General features: G+C 55.9%; 1 protein-coding gene across 1 annotated transcript; it reads left to right on the top strand.

Moving 5' to 3' along the window:
• Positions 1–72: 72 nt before the first annotated feature.
• On the top strand, positions 73–23,648 carry P2RX3 (purinergic receptor P2X 3). Its single transcript, XM_036323724.1, has 12 exons — positions 73–191; positions 7,022–7,157; positions 7,531–7,602; positions 7,831–7,894; positions 8,463–8,556; positions 8,837–8,914; positions 9,347–9,488; positions 9,976–10,112; positions 22,001–22,094; positions 22,347–22,412; positions 22,776–22,853; positions 23,279–23,648. The coding sequence occupies exons 1-12, from the start codon at positions 73–75 to the stop codon at positions 23,390–23,392; spliced, it is 1,194 nt and encodes a 397-aa protein (XP_036179617.1). The 3' UTR covers positions 23,393–23,648.

Below are 23,648 nucleotides of genomic sequence, written 5' to 3'. Positions count from 1 at the left end.
TTGATCCCCGTCTCCCGGTCTGAGGACCTCTGCCTCCTGCAGCCACCACTGGGTCCCTCTGAGCGGTCCAGGATGAACTGCATGTCAGATTTCTTTACCTACGAGACCACCAAGTCTGTGGTTGTGAAGAGCTGGACCATTGGGATCATCAACCGGGCAGTTCAGCTTCTCATCATCTCCTACTTTGTGGGGTGAGTCTGAGGCCCTTCAGGTCCCAGGAGGGGAGGGCTGCCCAGTGTCCTGGCCCCCTTCTCCCCTCATTGGTGCTGTCCAGCTTCCCCAGCTTCCTTCTCCTGTCTTGGGGAAACAGTCTGTTTGGTGGAGGTGTGTCTCAAGGACCGGCCTCTGCCGCCCTCATCGGGGATCTGGTCCCAAGATGGGTTTTCCCTCCAGTGAATCCTCCACAGTTGGAGAGTGGTCTGTAGGCACACACCCCGAGGGGAGTCCTTGCCCTGGCACCACCCTCCACCAGGAGAGGTCCCAGGGGACCATCTCCCCTCTCCCTTCTCTCATCCCCACCCTCAACCAGAGAGCAGGCAGACCAGACCCCCTGACACATCTTCCCACTGACCTCAGTCAGTTCTTTGGGGCCGCAAGAAGGCAAGGGGGGCAGAAGGGGACAGAAGACACTGAAGCAAGGGAGATGGTGACAGCGTGGTTTCGAGGTGGGAAGGAGAGAACTGCACCTGCTTTAGAATGAGGGCTCCCCTCTGGGCATTGGGGGGAGAGGCTGTAGAAAGCGGGGGAGCCCTTGCTCTTGGAGGGTCAGACAAAGCAGGGGGATCTTTCCCTTAGGAGAGAGGGAGGAACATAGGCATCAATGGCATTCCAGGGAAGAGTATTTCAGGAGAAAAGTGACTTTTCTGAATATGGTGTCGTGTCCCTCCTCACGAAGCCAGAAATACTCCGCGTTGTCAGAAACTGTAAATTCCCTACTTCTACCCGACTTTGTTCTGTATAACCCATCCTGGAAGATACTTAAGAGCCAGTGAGGTCTAAACACCCCTCTCAGCCCCCACTTCTTTGAGGCACCCCCCCATTCACACACACCCAGACATGCACACTCACACACACAGAGACAGACACCAGACATACTCACTCATACACACACAGACACAGACTCACTCACACAGAGACATACACACCCACACACATAAGCACACACACACACACATGCACAAAAGGCCGAGGGGCACAGGATGGCCAGAGAAGAAACACGTTTCTCACGGTCCTTCGCACACGCTGGCGGGCCCCAGGAAATACAGGTCAGGACTTCGAGGGTTTACTTTCCTGGTGTGCAGGTCTCTAGTTCATGCCGATCTTTGAGACAATGGGTCTGTGTGTGAGAGACAGCCAGCCACTGACGGCTGCCGTGAGTCAGTTCAAGCGAGTGGAAGGAGACATCCTGGGTGCATGCGGCTGGAGCTGCGGGTGAGGGGCCTCCTTGCTGAAGGTCGCAGCCGTGGGAGGGTGTGCGTGGACAGGTGGGAAGACAGGGACTAAGGGATTTGGGCTCCGTGCGCTTGGTGAGAGCCAGGAGGCTCCGGTCTTGCAGATGTTGTAGACAAGGCTGCGCGCAGGGCCACTAGCGAAGGGACTCAAGCTCTGGGCTCGGATTGAGTGCCCTTGACGCTCCCTTCCACGTCTGAGGTTTTGTGAGATGTTTGCAAATGTTTCACATCGGCATCTCCGGAGACCGGCTCAAAGTTGGTTCCTAAAGGTCCGTGTTCACATACACGTGTGATGCTGTGACTGTTTACACGCAGCCACACGATGGGATGATGGTCCAGGCAGGTGCCCAAAGCTGCCTCAGCACATTGCCAGCCTGGCCCGGCTCTGTTGGCTCCTGGCGGGAGGTGGTGGGTAGAGGCAGCCAGCTCCTGGACCAGCCTGCTCAGCACCCCACTGCCCCGTCTGTCCCTCACCATGGTCTGATGCGCCGACCACCCCTGGTGCTGGAGCCTGGCCTGTTGGTGCCAGCACGAGATGGCGTCTTGGTATCCAACCCCATTCATCTCCCAGCCTGACAGCTCCCCCCAGAGCAGCTTCTTCCATTTGCATCGTCGGGTGCACTCCGCAGCCCAGCTCTCCCCCCTCCCAATCCCCGCCTGAGCCCCATCTCTGTGCACATGAGCCCATGCACCATTAGGATTTCCTGATTCCATTAATTTAGCACAAAGTGATTGAGCGTCTCTTCATGCCAGGCATTGTGCACCGAGGCTGGAACAGTGGGCCAAAACAGACAACGGTCCTCACCCTCATGGAGCCTACAGTGCAAGAGATGGGCACTAATCAAATAATCTCTGCAAATACAAAATTTCAGTGGGGGTTCAGGGTTGAAAGAAGAGACACAGTGCTAGGATAGCAGCTAGTATGCAGGCATTGGACTTGGTCAGGGAGCTAAGGAAGGTTTTCTGCAGATGCGGCATTCAAGCCAGACCTGAAGGACGAGTTGGAGCAACCCAGGGAAGGGAGAGAGTTCAAGGCAAAGAAGCCCAGCTCTACAAAGGGAACGGACCTGGCTAATGGGGAGAAGAAAAGAAGGTCTCTGTGGCTGGAGCAGGAGCAAGGGGAGGAGGGTGTAAGGTGGAGGCAGGATCCCAAGTGGACCCCAGATCTCAGACACCTCCGGTCTTTCCTTTTTACAGAAGAGGAATGGAAGGGAAGCTACTGAAACATTCTAGGGTGTGTGTGTGTGTGTGTGTGTGTGTGTGTGTGTGTGTGATAGAGATTGAGAGCAACAGACAGACATGATGAAATATGAATTGAGAAGACCACTCTGGTGGCTGATATGCCAAGGGATTGGAATAGGTAGGAGTGGATGCAGGAAAATGTGTTAACAGGTGGGCAATGGAGAGAGATGACTGTGACTTGGGCTCAATAGAATTTGAAAGGATTTGTAATGCTGTGATGTTAATGCTTAATACTCGCTTCTTCCACTGTATGCCCATCGGGTAGACCAGATGCACAACCTTGCCTAGGACCTATGACATGAGCCAACCATTTCTCCTAAGCACTCACGGCAACGCACCCCCTAATCGTCTCCACGCGTGCTCTCACCCCCGCCCCTGGCCTCAGTCTGTGATTGACACCACTTCATCACTGGTTTCTCTACCCAGTCCAGGTGCACAGAGAGGCCAGGACCTGCCTGGTGTTTCTCCCACTGTCTTTCTTGGGCCCAGGTGATAATCCAGTCTCCTCTATGGGGTGGGACTTCCTAAGATCCAATCTCTTTTCTGGATCCCATGAAGACCTGAGGAGGGAATAGGAGATCCCTGGGGCCCTAGTTCCTATAAACACTGGCCAGTGCCTGGCCTGAGGTTGGTTTTCAAAAACTAGCGGGGAGGGGAATCCCAGCCCTTTGATGCTCCCGCTGCCGTCGGAAGGACCTGTGGTGGCTGACGGTACCTCTGGCCCCATTGCAGGCCTGCTCTCCCTGTTCCTCTCCACCCCTACTCCCCCCCCCCTCCACCTCCCCCCCCCCCCCCGCAAGGCCTGACCCACAAGCTCACTATTTGCACAGCCAACCTCTTTGCTTCATTTCAAATGAAGAGTCTGATCTGCCTCATTTCAAATCTTATGTGGAAGCACAGCACATAAAGCCGTTAAAACGGGGAGGCGCTCTAGTTAAGAAAAGGGCTGGAATTCCACCTCCTTGGCCCCCACCCCATCCTCTCACCCAAGGAAGTACCGGAGGCACCTTGTTGACTAGGTGACAAGCACTAGGTGACAATACTGTGGGAAGACCTGCTGGAACCCCATCGTACAGGTTTAGAGAGAGCAGTGGTTTTCATGTGTCCCCTCTCGCCTCACTGCACCCTTATGATGGGGAGACTGGGGGGCATGGAACACCTGGTTAGAAGCCTCCCTCTGACACCAGAGGTGGGGTGCAGACAGGTCACTTCGCGTCTCTGAGTCTCCATTGCTGTACCTGGAAAATGGGTTCAGGAATGCCTCTCCTGGGAGCAGTGGCGAGGGGTGGGAACCCGTGTCCGTTCGTCGCCTGAGTTGGGTGACTCAGTAGTAGATGATAACTGTCATTATTGCACAGACCCCACCATCACGCCTCCCCCTTCCCCTCAGCCCAGCTCCCGGCTCCCAGAGAGACCCCGTCCTCCGTCCTCCGGCACACACAGCACACCCTCCTCACACCCACTCCCTGGCTCCACCCTGCACACCCCACCTGCCAAGGAGCTGCCACCCGCCTTCCGCTCTATAAATAATAAACCAGGAATACAAGAAAAAATAAGTCAGAGCCGCGGAGTCAATGCCAGGAACGAAAGGCTCGGTCCTGCCCCATCGCCTGAGCCCTGGCCTCCAGGGACCCACGCAGCCCTCCGTTCTGGAAATGAAGCATCCCCGCATTCGAGCTGCCCCGCTGACGCCCAGGCCCCACGGGGCCACTGAGATTCTTCTGCCTGTTATTTAACTCGCAGAGAGAAACCTGCTGTGGCCACTCCTCCCCACTGGGCACAAGAAGGAGCCCTGGGGAAGGAGAGAGATTGGTCAGTTGCTCCTCCCAGCCTCTGGAGATGGGCCTACGCAGGGAGATGCTCCCCCCCCCCCCCGACAAGGACCAGGATCTAGGTCAGAGGCCAGCTGTGGCCAGGTCCTGACCCCGGACACAGCTGGAGACCCTGTGGTGAGGCCATTGCGAGCAGCCCGCGGGGGCTGGAACCCACATACAGGTTCCCGTATTTGTGGTGTGATGGTACTAACGAAGCCGTGTGGTGGGCTGGCGGTAAGGCCTCGGTGAGTCCTGCACAGACGGCACATAGTGTGCTGGGCTGATGACGTGGTATTGACCATCTGAACTCGGCTTCTCGTTGGCAAATGTTCCCAAACTTTAAAAACGGGGATGGAAGGCGGGGTGCGTGTCAGGAAACCATTTCATTAGATCGTGCTCAGCGATGTCTCCATCCCATGGCCAAGCACTGAGGTTGGGGAGGGGGGGCAGGGGGGAGCGGGAGGGGTGAGCACACAGTAGTACCACCGCTGTCGGCTGGGAGCAGAGAGCTGGGGCCCGCGACCTCCCTCCTCCGCTCTGCAGGGCCCCCAGCCACGAGCAAGGATGCTCATTTTGGGTACGTTTCTGGAAGGTACTCCAGCCCACCCCCCACCCCCCTTGCTGGGGCACAAGACAGCAGATGAGATTTCTACGTGAGCCACGCTCCCTTGTGAGATCTTGATGAACACCCACTTCCCTTCCAAGAGGAAAAAGATAAAAGTGCCAAGGAAGCTCAGCTTACGGCTCCCTGGGCTTCCGCAGGGGCGTGGTGTTCATAGGGCGTCTTACAGGCAGGCCGACAGCTCTCAACAGGCGTTCATCAGGATGGGCCGCTATAAGGCCGTGACCATGAGACAGGTGACAGGTTGGGCGCCACCTGCCAGCGCTGGCTGGGCCCCCAGCCTTCCTCTCCTGCTCAAGAGAACACACAGGATTCAGGCCCCTGAGAGAGGCCTGGCATGGGGGTTCCTCTGAACCCTCTCACCAACAACTGAACAAGCAGTCACTCGCAAATGTCAGCCATGTTCAAACAGGCATGGTGGGCAGGTGCCCATCCCACACATGACTCACCCCCTGGCATCTCCCAGCATCGGGGCATTCCAGAGGCCACCCAATCCAACCGCCGCCCCCCCCCCCCCCGGGGAAGTGGGCATCGAGACTCCCCAGGCCTGTGGCGCTCACCACCTCCCACCCCAGCCCCCACCCACTCTCGGGGTGAGAAAGCTCCTGGGCTTGAAGTCCTCACCCCTCCTCGTTATAAAGTCCTCGGGGTCATCCCACGTGCTGCCCTCCGCACTTCCCAGCCCCCAGATTGGTCTTCTCTGCCCTACACCGTCTCCTGCTCCTTCCGCTCATCCTCGTCTTGTGCCACCCGGTGAGCATGAGAAAGGACCCTAATCCGGCATTCCAAAAGCACGCCCCTGGATTCCACAAGACGTCACCACGTTTCTCCAAAACTGAGAGTGTGCGGCATTTCCCAAGCACATGGGGTGAGGTTTTCTCACCTGTGCAATGGGCCTGGGAACAGCATCTGCCTCCCAGCGCGCCTCCTGCTGGAAGCGTGGTGAGTGAGGCCGAGTGGCTTGAGCCCTGAGGGCGGTGGGGGGTGATTACTAACGGAAAGGCGGGCACCTCACAGAAACGCAGAAGGAAGACTGGTCTGCAGGCCCTTCTTGCTGCTGGGGAGGCTGCAAGAGTCTGAGGAGACAGGTGGGAATGGAAGAAGGCAAGGGTCCCTCCCTGATCCCATAATGGCTGGAAGCAGCAAAAAGAAGGCAATGCAGGTAAATGCCCACTAGGTGACAGCACAATCCAAGGAATAAGATTAGAGGCTCCTCCCTCCCAGCCCAACTCCGTCCACCTGCCAGGTAAAGGCTCAGCCGCTGCCCCTCCCTCCCTCCTCCCCCCTCACCTGAGGCTCGCACAGATGGAGACTCTGCCAGGTGCCCAGTTCCCAAGCATCTGCATCGACTTGTTCACTAACACCTGCTGTGTGCGGGCACTTAGGATGCAGCCATGCACAAAGCTTCGATGCAGGAGTCGGGGGCGAGGAGCCTCTGCACCTCCTGTCTCAGGTTCCTGCCGGGGAGGAGACCTCTGTCATCTGCAGGAACGATAATGCGTTCTCCGAGGGGGTGATAGCACCCTCAAGGGGTGAGGATTGGTTTCTGAAGAATAAAAGAGTCTCTTTTTGTGTGTAAAGTGCAAATATACATATAGTATGTAAATTGATATGACGAGTATTAAAATTTCATGGAGGGAGGACGATTATGGGGAAAAGTGTAAAAATGCTCCTTCGGCAGGAAATGGGGAAAGGATGGAGAACAGTGGTCTAAGCCAAGCCAGAGCTCACTGTGAAGCCCCCCTCCCCCGCCCCGCCCCCCCCCCCCCCACGCACACACGCCTCCCCTGCCAGGCCCCCGTGGTCCATGTCGGCAGGAAGGCAACCCCTCCAGCCTCTGTCTGATGAGCCTACACCCTTCTCTCTTGCTCTCCACCCCGCTCTCTGCCCAGGTGGGTTTTCTTGCACGAGAAGGCGTACCAGGTGCGGGACACATCCATTGAGTCCTCCGTGGTAACCAAGGTGAAGGGCTTTGGACGCTACGCCAACAGAGTCATGGATGTGTCTGACTATGTGACACCACCCCAGGTATGGCCCCCCCCCCCCCCCACGGTAGGTGGCTGTGTCGACGCCCAGACCTGGGCAGGTTGGCGGAGAGACCCTGTGCATCAGTGACCCAGAGCAGTGGCTGGGGGAGGGGGGTTACCCTCCTGAGTCAGCACCGGGCATCCTCTTGTTCTGCCACAACCTGTCCTGTGATCAGGACAACACACAGAGGCAGCGTGAGGGGCCAGGGGGTATTGGAAGAGCCTGGTTTTAGAGCCCATGTCTGCCTTTATTGACCTGTGACCTTGGCCCAATCAGCAAGAGCCCCGGTTTCCCCCTATGTAGAGTGGGGATAACAAGAGTCCCCGCCTCACGAACTGGCACTGTTGCGTTTTCCTCTCCTCCTTCTCCCAAGGGCACCTCCGTCTTTGTCATCATCACCAAGATGATCGTCACTGAAAACCAGATGCAAGGGTTCTGCCCAGAGGTGAGGCGGGGGAGGGAGGTTGGGTGAAGCTGGTCAAGGAAGAAGCCGCTGGAGGGGAGTGGTGGCAGGGAGGGGCGTGGGTGTAAGCAGAGGTCCTAGGTCCAGCCTAGGACCTCCACCCGCCCCCCCCCCCAGAGGCCCCCGACTGTGGGGAGGCAGTGGGCACCAAGGGGCTCACCCAGGCCGGCCCGGGGCCCTTCACCCACCCGTGGACCTGTCTCCCCTCAGAGCGAGGACAAGTACCGCTGTGTATCAGACAGCCAGTGCGGGCCCGAGCGCTTCCCGAGTGGGGGTGAGTGGAGCCCCTTCCCCACCCCCTCACAACCCCAATGGTAGGGGACCCCAGAGGAGTTCCAGTCCAGGGATGGGGGTGACAGCCGTGCCATGAGGTGGCGAGTGATGTCAAGGAGGAGCCAGGGGAAGGAAGAGATGGGTCCCAAATGGCTTCCTAGAGGCGGTGACATTTGAGAAGGACCCTGTGGGACGGAAGGATTTGGCAGGACAGAGGGGCTTTGAAGGGGGCATCCTAGGCAGAAAGAACAGTCAGCAAAGCCTCGGAGGCAAGGAGCAGCCTGCTGTGGCTGGGGGCCTGGGACCTGTGAGAGGAGAGGTCACCTCCCAAGGCTTGTCTAGGGCTGGGAGGGTCAGGGAGAGCTCTGCGGGGCCAATGTGCCACCGGGGACCTCCCTTGCTGCCTGTCCTTTCTGTCCGCCTGCAGGATCCCTGTGTGTGTGTGTGTGTGTGTGTGTGTGTGTGTGTGTGTGTGTATTTGGGGGGCGTCTCTGATGAGGAGGGGTGGAGTGGGGGAAAGGCATGGCAAAGGGCCAGACAAGCACACAGCACTGTCCCCACCCTCCCAGGGATCCTCACCGGCCGCTGCGTGAATTACAGCTCCGAGCTCCGCACCTGTGAGATCCAGGGCTGGTGCCCTGCCGAGGTGGACACAGTGGAAAGGTGAGGGCTTGCGGCCGGCGGGAAGAGAGCCCCCACCCAGGCTCCCCTGGGCTACCGTGGCCCCCCCACCCCGCACCTCTGAGCTTGCAGGGGGTCTTGTGGACACCCACCCCCTGTAGTGTCCAGCTTCCTCCCAGCTCGACTCACCTGCCACTCTCATCCTCTGACCCTCAGACCGGAGAGGCCCGGGCCACGTGCCCATTGGGCGATGTCCACCAGGGAGGGTGGCCCCCGGTGGGGGCTCCCTGCTCCCCTGCCCCTTCCTTCTGTGCTCACACAGGCCTGTCATGATGGAAGCCGAGAACTTCACTATTTTCATCAAGAACAGCATCCGTTTCCCCCTCTTCAACTTTGAGAAGTGAGTCCTCGCTCCTCCCTGAAGCCGAGAGGCAGTGCGCCCACCCCTCGTTCTCAGAGGGGAGGCGATGCCGGTCACCACGGGGTTCTCCCCACTTTCTCCCGGACTCCCCGGGGCTCCTGACCCCCATCTCCCAGCCAGGTCTCCCCGCCAGCCCTGACCACTGAGTCTCAGGTGGACTCGGGCCAGTGTCTCTGCCAGCCCCCGACCCCCACCCCGGCCTGGGAGAGGGTCATTAGACACGAGCACTCACGACCCTGAGATGGGAGAGAGGGTGACAGGAGGACGATGCTGGGACAGCAGTGAGGCCCCCTGCCTGGGCGCGCGGAAGGGCCCTGGGGCTCGGGCAGGCTGGAGAGAACCTTGTGGAGGGAGGCCTGTCTCCACCTTGACCCTGGGCCTGGCCTCTCTCCTTCCCTCCTCCCTTCCCAGGGGAAACCTCCTGCCCAATCTGACCGCCGCCGACATGAAGACCTGCCGCTTCCACCCTGACCAGGCCCCCTTCTGCCCCATCCTGCGGGTGGGGGATGTGGTCAAGTTTGCGGGGCAGGATTTTGCCAAACTGGCCAGCACGGTGAGGACCTGCCCCCCCTTCCGCGGACCTGGGGACCCTTGGGCGGGCGGGGATGCTGGGCCAGCGGAGCAGCGGCGAGGCAGCGCCCCCTGGTGGAAGCATCCCAGTCCTGCCACCTGTCCTGGGCGGTCTTGCCCCCTCACCCTTCCCCGCAAGGCCCGTTTCCCATTCCCGTCTTCACACGTCACCTGCACACAGAGAGCCTGGGGCTCTGGACATTGCATCGGTGCCACTTCCTCCCGTGCTGTAGGTGAGGGGCTGACGACACCAAAAGCAGGATTTAGCGCCCCCGGGGCTCACCCTGAGCCTCGGGACTTCCCTCCTCAGCAACACCGTATGACACCTCCCTCTTCTTTCTCGCCACCTGCGCCCTCCACCTGAGCATGCAGAGCACTCCCATGTCTTATTGGTGGTGCTCCCCACCCCCACCCCGATGAGGAGGGCACCGGAGGGCTGCGGGAGGCTCACGCCTGCCCCCTTTCTGCAGGGCGGGGTTCTGGGCATTAAGATCGGCTGGGTGTGCGACCTGGACAAGGCCTGGGAGCAGTGCATCCCCAAATACTCCTTCACCCGGCTGGACAGCGTTTCTGAGAAGAGCAGCGTCTCCCCGGGCTACAACTTCAGGTAATCAGGGGCATCAGGGCCAAGAGGCAAGGGCCGTTCTAAAAACTGCATCCGGCCCTGACCGGTTTGGCTCAGTGGATAGAGCCTCGGCCTGAGGACTCAAGGGTCGCAGGTTCGATTCCGGTCAAGGGCATGTGCCTTGGTTGCGGGCACATCCCCAGTGGGAGGTGTGCAGGGGGCAGCTGATCGATGTTTCTCTCTCATTGATATTTCTAACTCCCTATTCCTCTCCCTTCCTCTCTGTAAAAAAAAAGAAAAAGAAAAGAAAAATCAGTGAAATATGTTAAAAAAAACAAAAACTGCATCTGAAGAAACAACGCGTATTGGCAGGAAAAGGGCCCATGTTCCCCCATCAGGTTTCTGTTCAAAATGAGGCAGGACTTTCCAAACGGGCAGCTGTCGGAGACAGACAGGCCATCCGGTGAGATCATGGCTCCGGCCGCAGGGAGGATTCGGGCCGGCGGTGGGCGGTGAGGCCAGATGGCCAGGGTCTCCTGAAGTGTTGGGTTCTGTGATGCTGAGTTCGGTTTTTCCGCTCTGGCTTTGAGGGCGGAAGGTGCCGAGGCCACGCCTGGGCAGCCCACCCCTTCTTCTGCGCCTACATTTCCTAAGGGTTCGCGCTCCGCAGAGCAAGGGCAACAGCTGGTACCATCTTCCCAGATGGGAATTCTGTATTTCTGTCCAGAACCAGGAAATGTCACTGGAGTCACAAGTAGCAATTACAGTGGGCATTCGCTCTTCAGGGCCTTTCCAACAGGAACTCAGGCCAGTCTCTAGCATCTCATTGACATCCCTGAAGGCCTTGAGACACAAGAGGCCCCCCTCCCCCCTCCCACTTTGCAGACAGGGAACGAGAAGAACCCGGGAGAAGCTACTGGGAACCAGCTGAAAACCCTTAAGCAAGCCCTTGACCTTCTCCCCCTCCCCCTCCTTTCCCATCCGTGAAAGGGCAATGGTATCATTATCTCCAGGATCCTATCAAGCCAGTGTCTGAAAAGCTTTAGCTCTCTGTTCTGTTTTTCCCTTAATTTTTGAAGATCCTGACGTTTCTGGCAGGGCCCTCAGGACTCTGTGTTATACACCGAACAGGCTAATTAGCTAAGTAGGCAGTGATCAGGGGAAAATCCCTATAAGAACATACTACATCTATATGTTCAAGGAATTGCTACTCAAATCTCCTTTGTTGTAGTGGTATTTCACAATATAATGACATACATAAGCCCCCCAAAAATCATTTCACCTTTTTTTTTTTTACCTTTATCTGTGGCTTGAAAAGGTAATTATCCATTCCATTAAGCTTTATCTGTAATCGTTTAACATATGCATGTGTAATCTCTGGAAAGAAGAACGTTTTTTTAAAAAAAATTGAAAGTGCTTTCATAATCAACTCCCAACTTTAAAAAATCATAGGAAACAACACATATTTTAAAGTAGTTTAAAAATACTGTTTGGCTCCCTCGCAGAAATTGGCATATTTATTCAGTCGGGTACATCACACTGAAATCAATACAAAGGATTTCATATGATAGCTTAAAATAGAAACATATTAATAAAATTCTCATGATCTAAACTGCAAGTTTTCATCTTCGTAACTTCCCCCTGGCCATTGGGAATTCTTCAATCCTGCAAATAACTTACTTGGCAGAAAAGCTTATGAAGGGAGTAACTATTGGGAAGACCCTGGCTAGTGGTGTCACAGCTTTAGAGCAATGTCTTTCATTTAAAGAATTGGTTTGGATGGAGTTCGTTGTCTCCAATGTAGTGTACCGTGGTACACACACACACACACACACACACACACACACACACACTCACGAATGCACGCACACCTCGCCTAGGCACAGCAGGATGTGAGGCAGACGGGTCCTACGTAAGCTTGTCTTTGGAGAGACAGGTCAGAGATCTCTAAGGATCCTGAGTACATAAATCCCTGGGGGCCTAGGGGAACCATCTGAGGGGTGTGGCCTCCACACCAAAGACCTCCAGCCAGAATATGAGGGGGCGAAGCTGCCCAATCTGATCCTGTGGTTTAAAAGACTTCCCAGAGGAATAGCACTGGTGTGGGGAGTATCTGATGGCCTTAGCAATCAGAGGGCTCTGCCCAAGCTCCCTGAAGTCACTCCCTTGGGTGTCTACCCACTCACCTTCATGCTGTCTTCGAGCTACATGGACACCCAAGGCTAAGCTAGGAGCCCACATAGGGCCTCCTTTCTGAACCCTGAGAGGGGGGAAAAGGGCCACAGCCAGGGTCAGCATGGGCACAGGGCAGTTCCTGGGATGGGTACGAAGTATGCTGCTCCTGAGAACCCCATCAGCTCCCTGTAGGTAGGAATGATCCTGGGCACCATGTGCAAAGTGTCTGTGCCCTGTGGTTCGTCGTTCCCCACCCCCACTCTCCACAGGGAGGCGCTACAACCCCCCACTTCACAGGAGAGAAAAGTGAGGCGCGCAGACTTAACTATGTTTCCCAGTGTCACCGAGCCAGTAAGCGTGGGAGCCTGCCTGCAGACATATTTTCTTGAACGATGTCCACCCCAACCAGGAAGGCTAGTCACATGGCTAATCCGCAGAAACGTATGCCTATGTGCTCGTGGGCGAGCAGCTAGCTTCTGGTGGGCCACGGGACATAGCCTGGCCTTTTGTCTCCCAAACACATTCCTCTGCCTCTCTGACAGGGGCCAGGTTTTTTTCAGCGTCTTGCCATCCTGTCCTACAGTTTGTTGCCTTTTGCTCTGGAAGGAATGGAATCCTTCAGCCAAGATTCAGCCTTGTTTAATATGCAAACTCAGGCATCCAGAGGCAGCTAGAGACTCGCATTTCCATCACTAATTACTTCTGCGGCTCCTTTCCAAACCCCACCCCCATTTTTGGAGGCTCTTCGCCTGCAGAATCCGAGATTTAGAGAAGCTCTAGCTGTTGAGAACCCCTTGGAGACACCTAGACGGAGAGGCGGTCATTCTACAGATGAGGAAGTAGAAACTTCAAAGGGGCAGTGATGTGCCCAAGGTCACGGGTGCATCTTAGAGTAGCCTGAGAGGCCGTTTGCTCCCGGTGCCTACATCCGTCTCTCGGCAAAGCAGCCCTAGACAAGGGACCACTTCACAAGATGGCCTGTCCGTCATCGGATGGCCTCCCATTCTTGTCAAGATGGCCTTGTATTGAGCCAAAATGTGTCTCCCTTCAACCCCCACCCAAAGTACCTGGCGCTGTCCATCGAAGCTTACCTTCGTTTATGTGATCTGAAGGTTTCCGTCTGTCCCTACCGCCCTAAAATTTGCTGGAAAGATTTTATTTTACTCCGAAGTCTATTCTGCATGGCTAAAGACTCCAGGGGCTGCTTTAGCTTATTTGTGGGTGTGGTTTTTTTTTTAACTTGGTATTTTTAAGAAGCCTCTTTCCAAGTACCTTGAGAGTGTGCAGTTGGTGCGTTCGTCTGGCTTAGCAGTGGGCAAAGGGCAGCATTTTTGAAAATAAGAACTGGCCAGAGTCACCAATTCAATGGTGCAAGGGTGACAGGCACCCCAGTGTTAGTGTTCCTGCAGGGGTCAGTTCCTGCCACACAGAGGGGGCCCTCAGTTTACCAGAGCACTCCACTTCCCAGAGCTGGGCACTGGCACTGCCGTGTGTGAATATTGCGTGTGAGTTTGTGAGTGAGGGTGAGTGTCTGTGGGTGAGTGAGTGTGAGTGTGGGTATGTGTCTGTGAGTGACTGAATGTGTGCGTGCGTGTGTGCGCATGCCTGAGTGTGTCAGTGAATAGATGTGTGTGGGTGTGAGTGTATAGGCAGAGATGGTACAAAGACAAATTAAAAATACTGTATCAGTCAGGGTCCCAGCAGGAAACAGATGGCACATGCAAATTGGGTAATTTGAGGAGAGTTTAATACAGGGAGTGCTGCTGGGAGGGTGCAAGGATACCACAAAGGATCCGGCAGTGCCTGGGGCCCGGTCTGAAGGGGCGAGGGCAGGAAGCCTTTCCTGGAACCCGGAGACAGAGATAGGACACAGCAGCCTGAGGAGAACTATGACCCAGCCATGCCCCCTCAGCAGCCAGAAGCCAGGCAGCAGGCCAAGGCAGCCCAGGGCAGCATGGGGAGGGAAGGGAGGAGCACTGGTGTCCAGTACCAGGCCTACCCACTTTCCTGCGTGAAATCACAGCCCTTTGTTAACTTTTGGAGGTTGCTAACTCTATTACACCCCTGAGGAAAGCAGCACTCAACGTTGATTGTCCAAGGAAAATGCATGTATACGTAGCCTTGAGCAACGTTGCGGGCGCTTTCTTTGGTTAAAGGATACTTTATTTCTACAAATAGGATGTAAATGCATCCTCAGAGTGAGAACCCTCAGACAAATGGGTAGATCCAGTAAGGGCCTGGAAACTGGCTTCACTCCTGGCTGCTCCCTCGCAGGAAATCAACATCCCACACGGTGTGACCCGTTTCCTTCTCTGCATATCTACTTAATATTTATTTATGTGGCGTAGAATTCCGAGACTTTGAAGACCTCTGAAAGCCTATCCCTGGACCTCAGGTTAAGGGCCCCTCGCGCCCTTTCACACCTATTTTTGACAGGATTGACAGCTCATCGCCCACCCCGCTGCACCCCTCATTAGGCAGAGAGAGATTTGGAAACTTGCCCAAGACTGCAGAACCCAACTAAGAGGTTCATCAGGACTCAGACCCAGGAACCTGTCCTGTAGCCACTGCTTCTAGCAAACCTCCCGCCATCATTTCACTAGCAAAGGGGAAAAAAGGAGGCAGCTCGAGCACATAAACCCGGCAGTGGCTGCTGGGATGAGGAGAGAGAAGCAAAACGGTGCGCTCAGCAATGTCGGACTCCTGGTGCGCCTGAGGGTCCCTGGGACAGCGTTGCTCCTAAAAGGCGCCGCCGTCTTGGCTCTCCTCCCCTGGCGTCTGCTGGCGCTCAGCTGCTCGCTGCGCCTCGTGCTGGAGGAGTTTGTGGTGAGTGTTCCATGTTGGAAATGTACCCGCAGCAGCTTTCACGAAGCTGAGATTTGGCAGCTGAGCGGCTTCCACGCGGAAACGTGTCGATCCGCGAGGTCTTAGGCCAATCGACAGAGACTGGATCGAAGCATGTCCTCGGCTTTGATCATCCCTCCCTCAATCTGGGTTTTTCTCCTCCCGGGAGCCATGGAGATGCGTTAGAGCAGACACCTCCCTCATCACCACAGAAGCACCCGAAGGCCCTCTTGCCTGGGGCACGTTTGCGTCAATTCTTCATGATCTGTTTTCCTCTTTGCTTCCTTTAGGGTACAGTGGGGTGGGGGGGGGGGTAATTAGCACGAGCCTGAATTTATACAGCCCTTTATACCTTTACTAGAGGCCCAGTGCATGAAATTCATGCACGGGGGGTGGGGGGGGAGGTTGTCCCCTCAGCCCAGCCTGCGCCCTCTCCAATCTGGGACCCCTTGGGGGATGTACGACTGCCGGGATCGGGCCTAAACCGGCAGTCAGACATCCCTCTCACAATCCTGTACCTCTGGTTCCTAATTGCTCACCTGCCTGCCTACCTGGTCGCCTTTCATTGCCTCTGCGTGCCGGCCTGATTGCCCCTAAGTGCCCCCCTGCCAGCCTGGTCACCCCCTAAGTGCCCTCTGCTGCTGGCTAGATTGCCCCCAACTGCCCCCTCCCTGCTGGCCTGGTCGCTCCCAACTGCCCCCCCCCCCAACCAGCCTGGTCACCCCTTACTGCCCCCCCCCCCCCGCCAGCCTGGTTGCCCCCAACTGCTCCCCCTGCCACCCTGATCGCCCCACACAGCCTGCTATTCAGTCATTTGGTCATCCCTCCCTAACCCCCCTGCCGGCCTGGTCATAGGCAGCCATCTTGTGAGGGTGTGAGGGTTAATTTGCATTTTACCTCTTTATTATATAGGATGACTATTGAGTCCTCACAAGGACCAACATTATTGGCAGAAAATATTGGCTAGCACTCCCTGCGTGCTTATCAGTGAGCCCAGGACTTAGCAAGTGCTCTTGGTGGATTATTAATTGAATGAAGAGGGAAAATTTCATAGCTGGAAATCGGAAGCTCAGAGGCTTTATGTATGCGTCCAAGGCCACACAGCAAATAATGCTGGAGCCGGAATCCAAATCCGGGAGGCCAGGCTCCAGGGCCTGGGTCACAACCACAAATATCCTGCTAGGATGGGTGTGGCTGCCCCCATTTTACAGATGAGGAAACTGAGGCCAAAAAGATTACTCACTGGAGTAGACAGCTAGTAACCTGGCTCTCAGGTACATCTTCGGGCCCTGCTTCCATTGACCTTTCCCTGCCTTGTGAAAGATAAATGAATGATAATACGTGTTTTTAAAAAAGGATCGACAACAAACCATTTTCAGAATGTCTGTCTTTGAGGTTGATTAGGGTCTTAGAATATGAGTAAATAAATATGGCTTGGGCCCTTCTCTACCAGGAGGAGTCCCAGCTTGCTCAGGGATGCTGCCCAACCCCCATGCAATGAGTCTGCCAAGGAGATATTTTCCCATCAGTAGAAAATCAACTGTAAAAGTATATTTCGGCTGGCAGAATGATTCCCCACCAGGCAAAAAGCTTTGCTGAGAACACCACCTCCTTCGCTTAGAAACCCGAATTCCAGGCCCAAGTTTTCCCTCGCAAGTCCAACCCGGATCCTCCAAGCGTGTTGCTGTTTTCCCTGCTGCTGTAACAGTTACGTGTCCCTGCTTTGGGAAGGAATTGCCACCACTCTATGGGATCGTTCCTAAACAGATGTCTGAGAGTTTCCGAGGGATTTGTGCATCGTGATAAAAACCCTTCTCCATTCAGCAAACGTGTAGGGCTGCCGCCTGCTGCAGATGTCAGCTCAGCGTGGGGAAGCGCTTCTAAGGGTGGAAACTACCCAAAGCTGAAAGTGGGCTGCTCATACAGGTAGTGAGTTCCCTGTTGCTGGAGGTCATTAGGCAATGCAGGAAGCAGCAGGGGGTGGGCAGGGGCTTAGGATTCCAGGGGCCCGAGTTCTGATCCCTGCTGTGCTTCTCTCAGGCCTGGAAAGTCTGACTGTTGCCTGCTGACCACTAGATAATGTACTGAAAGCTCGGTGCCCCCCAGCTCAGCCCTCCCCCAGCCACACTGAACCACCCTTCAGCTAGTGCCATCTTCTTTCTCCCTTTCACATTTGGGGAAAGCAAGAAGCAGAGGTGAAGTGATTTGCCCCAGGTTATGTAAAGGAGTTCAGTGGCAAAACCTGGATCCAAGGCCAGGCTGCCTCATTTCAAAGCCCTAAGCCACCAGCTCCCCCACTGAGTTGTTGGGGCCCAAATGAAATGATGGGTGTGGAAGCCTCTAGCCGCTTAGCAGAAGTAAGGGCTCCACATACAGCTGTTCCTGCGTTTTCCTCAGTCCCTCTCCACAAGGCTGGTTCCCCATGGCAGGAACCAGTAGCACCTACTTTCCCATGCAGCCAGCTGCCGGATCCAGATGTTTTCTATTTGGGAGAGAACAGCCTGTGGTTCGCTCTTGTAGACTAGCTCCACCTGAAGAGCAGGGAGAATCTGGGGCAGCCAGAGGCAGGGGGAGGAAACCCAGAGGCCATCTGGGAGGTGTCTGGAATCTCTGAAAACATTTATTCCTCCAGCAAGCATTCCCTGCACTGGGCCCTTGGGCAAAGAGGGACCGTGGGAACTGGCTCACAGTCAAAAGTCCAAATTATCACCTGCAGCCTGGTGTGGCCTGGACGTAGGAGAGGCCCGGATCCTCAGATTCTCCCGGACAGGAAAGGTAGCCCAGAGGCATTTCACAGCCTCGGTGCTGGGAAACCAGAAACCAGAAACTGGCTCTCTGGAGAAAGGAAGAAAGCATTTTGCTCTGTGGTGTGTTTGCCGATTTCTGTGGTGTAAATATTCCGCTGTGGACAGTTCCAAGCTGCAAGTGTGAAATCACTGCACATGGAACTGAGAAGAGACACACCACCAGACACTTCCTCTTCCACGCATCTCCATCCTCCCAGACCAGGGCACTTCCTGCTTCCCCTTTTCACTGTGCCTTCCCCTGAGAGGGCCTGAGTTTCTTACCTTTAACTCTCCACCCTCAAGCCTCAGCTTTAGAGTTATTTCACATGAAGGCTTCCCTGGCCCACCAGCCGAGGTCAAATGTCTGCCTGGACTGTGCTCTGAGAAAGGTGCTCCTCTCCTTCCCAGCCCTGAAGTCTAATTTGAGCTACTCATGGATGGTGCGATTAATATTTCTCTCCCTCTCGTGAGAGCAGAGCTTGGCCGGTGTATCAGCAGGGCCTAGCACAGTGCCTGGCATACAGTGGCTGTGCTCAAAGTATTTGTTTAAATCTTGAAAGAATCAGAAGTCACTGAGCAGGACCCTGACGGATGAATAGGAGTTTGCAAGGGGGAAGAGGGGCGGAGGGGAACAGCATAGGCAGAGGCCCAGAAGTCTGTGTCTAGGAAGTGGGTGCAGGAGATAGAGGAAGGCAGGTCATGTGGCTGGCACTGGAGGGGCAGGGCAGGGCGTTCTGCAGAGGAGGCCAGGGAAGTGGACTGGGCCAGGTTGGGAGGGGCCCTGTACTCCAAACCAAGGTGCGGAACAGTGGTGTCCTTCTCACTGACTCCATCTCTCAACCAAGAAAACCAAAGCTGGAGAGGTAGGAATAGGAATCAGAGGATTTAGGAGAAATCTGGGCCCGGGAAGGTGTAGCTCAGCCTTTCGCCTTTTCAGATGAGGCGTTGGGGGGGTCCTCCTCCTGACACGTCATGGCTCTCCTTCCTTCCTGTTCTACTCCCAGCCAGGGATTCTGGGTGGAGAGCCCCACCCTGCAGGTGCAAAAGGGGGCCCTCAGCTAGAGAATGAAAAGAAATGAGCCAGGACTGGACAGAAATCGGGATTCAAAAAGAACCATCTGAAATGCAGGCTAAGAGTCTAGGCGGTTGAACAGGACCTCCTGAGTTCGAATCCCAGCTTCGCTCACTTGACTATTGCTGTTGTGACCTTAGACAAATTGCTTAACCTCTCTGATCCTGGTGACTCCTCTATAAATGGGAATCAAAATGGCACTAAGTTCCTTGGTGTTGCTATGAGTATTAAATGAGTTAGTTACTTGGCATTAAGCACATAGCACAATGCCAGGCACATAGTAAGCACCCAATCGATATATACGTTGTCTGTTATTGTTGCTAATACTATTATCGCCGGGAGGCAGGAGGTGTGCTAGTTGAGGAAATTGTAGATGTTACGAGTCCACTTTATCTTGATCTTGGGACCTGCTTTAAGCACTTACTAGATCTTGCTTTACTTACTCTATCTGGACGCTGTCTCGTCTGGCCTTCCTCACTCACTTCTCAGTTGAAAGAAACAGCTCAGGAGGTTGAGTGACTTGCGTGGAGTCAAAAGCTAGTTCAAGACACCGTGGGCCGCACCCAGACCTCCTAGGACTTCCTTAGCCTCATAGGACTGTGGCATCACTGGAATTCTCTCTATCTTGAACGACTCCCCAGTTTTAACTCATCCTCTAACTCAGGCTTCCTGGCTATAAAATCACAGGAGTTTGCAAGCAGTTAGATATTGCTCATCGCGGTAACAAACAACCCATCTCAGTGGCTAGCATGTGCTGCTGGCACAGTACACCAGGGACCAGTGGGGGCGGAGCGCTCAGGAGCCTTCAGGGGTCTGGGCTCCTGCCACCTGTTGACTCAGTGGTCCCTACACCCTGACTTCTCCCCTGGCTCTTGAGCAATTAGCCATGAGGAAAGGGAGGATGAGGAGGGTTCGCTCTGACACCTGTGGGCCCAGAGGTTACATACCGCAGCTCCCTTCACATTCTTTGGCAAGAACTCTCTGAGGTGGGGCCCCAGCTAGATGCAAGGGGCTAGAACACGTGGCCCAGCCGCATGCCAAGAGGGAAGGTATCCCAGCCCTGTGGGATCAGTCTCTGCCCCATGGTTGGGCCACATTCTGTGACCCCCACTGGCCGCTCTGGAGTGCAGAAGTCAGGACTCCTGGGCCCTTCTCTCTGTGGCTGGTCCCCTCCCTCCTTCCTGGCTCGAGGTTCCCTCTCCCTCCCGCCCCAGAAGAGAGCGGGCCCTGCCAAGCCTTCTCCGAGGATGGGTGGTGGATGAGATAATGATCTTATCATGCGTACTGCCTCTTGGAAGGCAGGTGCTGGAGAAAAGCCAAGTCCGCTTTGGTTCTTCTCCCTGTTCCCTCCACATTCCTTCCCAAGATAAATTTAGCCAGCCCTCGCTTGGAGAGGCAGTGCCCAGGATGCCGGCTTTCTGCTCTCAGGCGATGGCAGAACATCTTTCATGGCTGCAGCGTATGGCCAGGAATGCAGACCTCGGGACAAGATGCAGTCCCAGCCTCTGCCCTGCCCCAGACCTCAGCTACTCGCCCTCCCACCCCTGCCCAGTGGCCACGGGCTTCCGCTGCCACAGCCCAGACAGCGGGGACTCTTCCCCACATGTGATCTTTGTCCAGGCCTGGATTCTCCAGCGGAGGGAGGCAGGGCACAGAGCGCAGAAGGACTCTGAGGTCTGGCACCAAGGCCGCCCCTGGGTGTCAGAGGCAGGACGGTTCAGGTTAAGAGCAGGGCCTTTGCCCAGCCAGTGTGGCTCAATGGTTGCGTGTTGGCCTATGAAGCAGGAGGTCACGGTTTGATTCCCCATCAGGGTACATGCCCAGGTTGCAGGCTCTCATCATTGATGTTTCTTTCTTTCTCTCCCTTCCTCTCTGAAATCAATAAAAATTAAAAATAAAAGAGCAGGGCCTTTGGAGCTGTCAGTGTTGCCACTCACCAGTCTCCTCATCTATAAAATGGGACACCGGAGTCTGCTCCCTGACATTGAGGTTCACTCATAGGTTTGCACCCTTTTGGTGCTCTGTCCATGGCGGGTGTGGAGGTGGTGATGCTCCATACTTAGGCTCAGGCCAACCTGAAAGCCAGTGAGGGCTTCCCACAGTCTTCCATCCGGGCCTGATGCTGTTTTTGCAAACTTCCTTAAAATCTCCCGCGAGGCCTCCTTGGAGAATCATGTTCTTGGACCTCCTCATCTTTCTAGAAACGACTTCCTCTCTGGGGTCCATCCCCTTCTCCTGCTGGTGCAACTTGAATTCAGACCATGTAGTTGGTCTGTGACGCTCTCTGCCACCACCCCCAGACCCTAATTGATCCTGTTCATGAAGATGGTCCAGCCCCTCTCCTCCAAGCCTTTGTGTCTTAGGATTAGGAAGTTGTTAAGTGGCAGAGCCTGGCTTCAAACCCAGTCCAGCTGAGAAACCTGCAGAGAGGGGAGAAGGCCGGGCCCTGGGCCACCCAAGCAGATAGAACTGAGGAAGCATGGAGTCCTGGCTCAAACATTCGCACACGTCAGAATTATTGAGGGAAGTTATTTAAAAGGAAGAGTCCTGCCCTAACCGGTTTGGCTCAGTGGATAGAGCATCGGCCTGTGGACTGAAGGGTCCCAGGTTCGAGTCCAGTCAAGGGCATGTACCTTGGTTGCGGGCACATCCCCAGTAGCGGGTGTGCAGGAGGCAACTGATGGATGTTTCTCTCTCATCGATGTTTCTAACTCTCTATCCCTCTCTCTTCCTCTCTGTAAAAAATCAATAAAATATATTTTAAAAAATAAAAATAAAAGAAAGAGTCCTGAGCCCCACCTACAGGGATGCTGATTCCTGGGTTCAGGGTGGGGCCTGAGAAGCTGTCTTTTTAACCAGCCCCCCAAGATGCTGCCTGTGAAGGGGGTTGGCTAACCTGGGGGCGGAGACTCAGACACAGGTTGGACCATGGCAGGTGTCCCACCAAACCATCTGTAAGGGCTGTGCAGGAAGTGACGGTCGTAGGCTCCCGAGGACCCCGTAGGTTCAGGCAGGAGCCCACAGTGGGATCCTCCTTTGCCTCTGACCTTCAGGTTTGCCAAGTACTACAAGTTGGAGAATGGCAGTGAGTACCGCACGCTCCTAAAGGCTTTTGGCATCCGCTTCGATGTGCTGGTGTACGGGAACGTGAGTCCTTGGGCTGGGCAGGTGGGTGGACAGGGGAGGAAATTCAGACCAACCCTGGGCCCAGAGATGGCTCTTGGGCAGGGGTGAGGGGCAGGGTCCTGCTGCTGACCAGCTCTGAGACCCTCAACTGCTCACACCTCCTGTCTCCATACCTGCACCATGAAGGGGTGGGGCCTGCTGCTCCAAGGTCTCTCTGGCCTCACCCCTGCCCTGCTGGACTCCGCCCACTCGCCTTGGTCTTTGTGCACACAGGCAGGCAAGTTCAACATCATCCCCACCATCATCAGCTCCGTGGCAGCCTTCACCTCCGTGGGAGTGGTGAGTTCAGCCCTGCTAGGCTCTGACTGGTGGCCAGTCAGGGTGAGGCCCCTGCTGGCAGGTGTGGACAGGGAACTGAACCCAGGTAAGCCCTGCTTCAGCCTAGACTGAAAAGCCCAGCCTCTTGCCAGGTGCTTCCGTCTCCTGCACCACCTCCCTGCTCAGCTAGGCCCTGCTTTGTCACCTGTAGTCATGGGGAGCTCACTGCCTCCTCAGCAGCCTCCCATCTGCAGGAGGCTGGCCTGGTACAAGTTCCTGGGCCTCCCCATGAAGGTGGGGGCGGAGACTCAGACACAGCCCCGCTCCCAGGCCAGTGCTGCCCGGGCTGGCAGTTCAGGGCCTGCCCTCTTTTTCCTCCCCCAGGGGACTGTCCTCTGTGACATCATCCTGCTCAACTTCCTCAAGGGGGCCGACCAATACAAAGCCAAGAAGTTTGAGGAGGTGAGTGGGGTCCAGGAGAGGCAGCGAGACAGGACAGGGAGGGCCACTGGGCTCCAGGGACTCTCAGCGGCTCACCTTCCAGGGGCTTCTGAAGGGAAGTTCATTGGGCCTCGGTGCATACTGGGGGTCCAGACCTGAGGGGTTTGGCCAAGAGTGGGCTCTGTGAGAACCACGGGGGCTCTGTGGGTGGTCGCTGTTGCTGTCCCAGCCACTCATCGTCCCCTCTCCATTTCTGGGGCAGGGAAATCCTGCTATGGGCTGGCTCTGGGTTCTGTCTGCCCTTGAGATGCATGGATGGAGTCCTGGGATCACACAGGCACGCTGTAGCTCCCCAAAGACCAGGCTGCGCGCCCCGACTGCTGAGTCTGTCCCATGGGGTCCTTGCCCATAGTCAGAGCACCCTCATGCCAGCCTTCTGCCTGCAGGTGAATGAGACGACACTGAAGGTCGCTGCCTCGGCCAACCCAGTGTTCCCCAGCGACCAGACCCCGGAGGAGAAGCAGTCCACTGATTCAGGGGCCTTCTCCATCGGCCACTAGGGCCTCCACCCAGGGCCCCACACTCACTGCTGGGCTCCAGGCCTCCCAACAGAGGACCCCACCGGGCAAGGAGGATGGGAGAGGGAGGGCTCTCCTTTCTGCTGCTCACCCCATGAGGCCACAGCTGGAAGGCGACTGGGTCTCCCAGTGCCCCCTACTGAGACTTCACTCTCACCTTCACCCCTTGCCTGGCCCCTGTCTGCTTGCCAGGACCCCTGGGGCAGCAGCACCTGAGTCTTCCCCTTTCCAAAGAATA

The sequence above is a fragment of the Myotis myotis genome, unplaced genomic scaffold, assembly GCF_014108235.1.
Source record: "Myotis myotis isolate mMyoMyo1 unplaced genomic scaffold, mMyoMyo1.p scaffold_m19_p_10, whole genome shotgun sequence".
Taxonomy (NCBI): Eukaryota; Metazoa; Chordata; class Mammalia; order Chiroptera; family Vespertilionidae; genus Myotis; species Myotis myotis.
The sequence above is the reverse complement of the archived record's forward strand: the minus strand, read 5'-3'. Positions and strand labels throughout refer to the sequence as shown.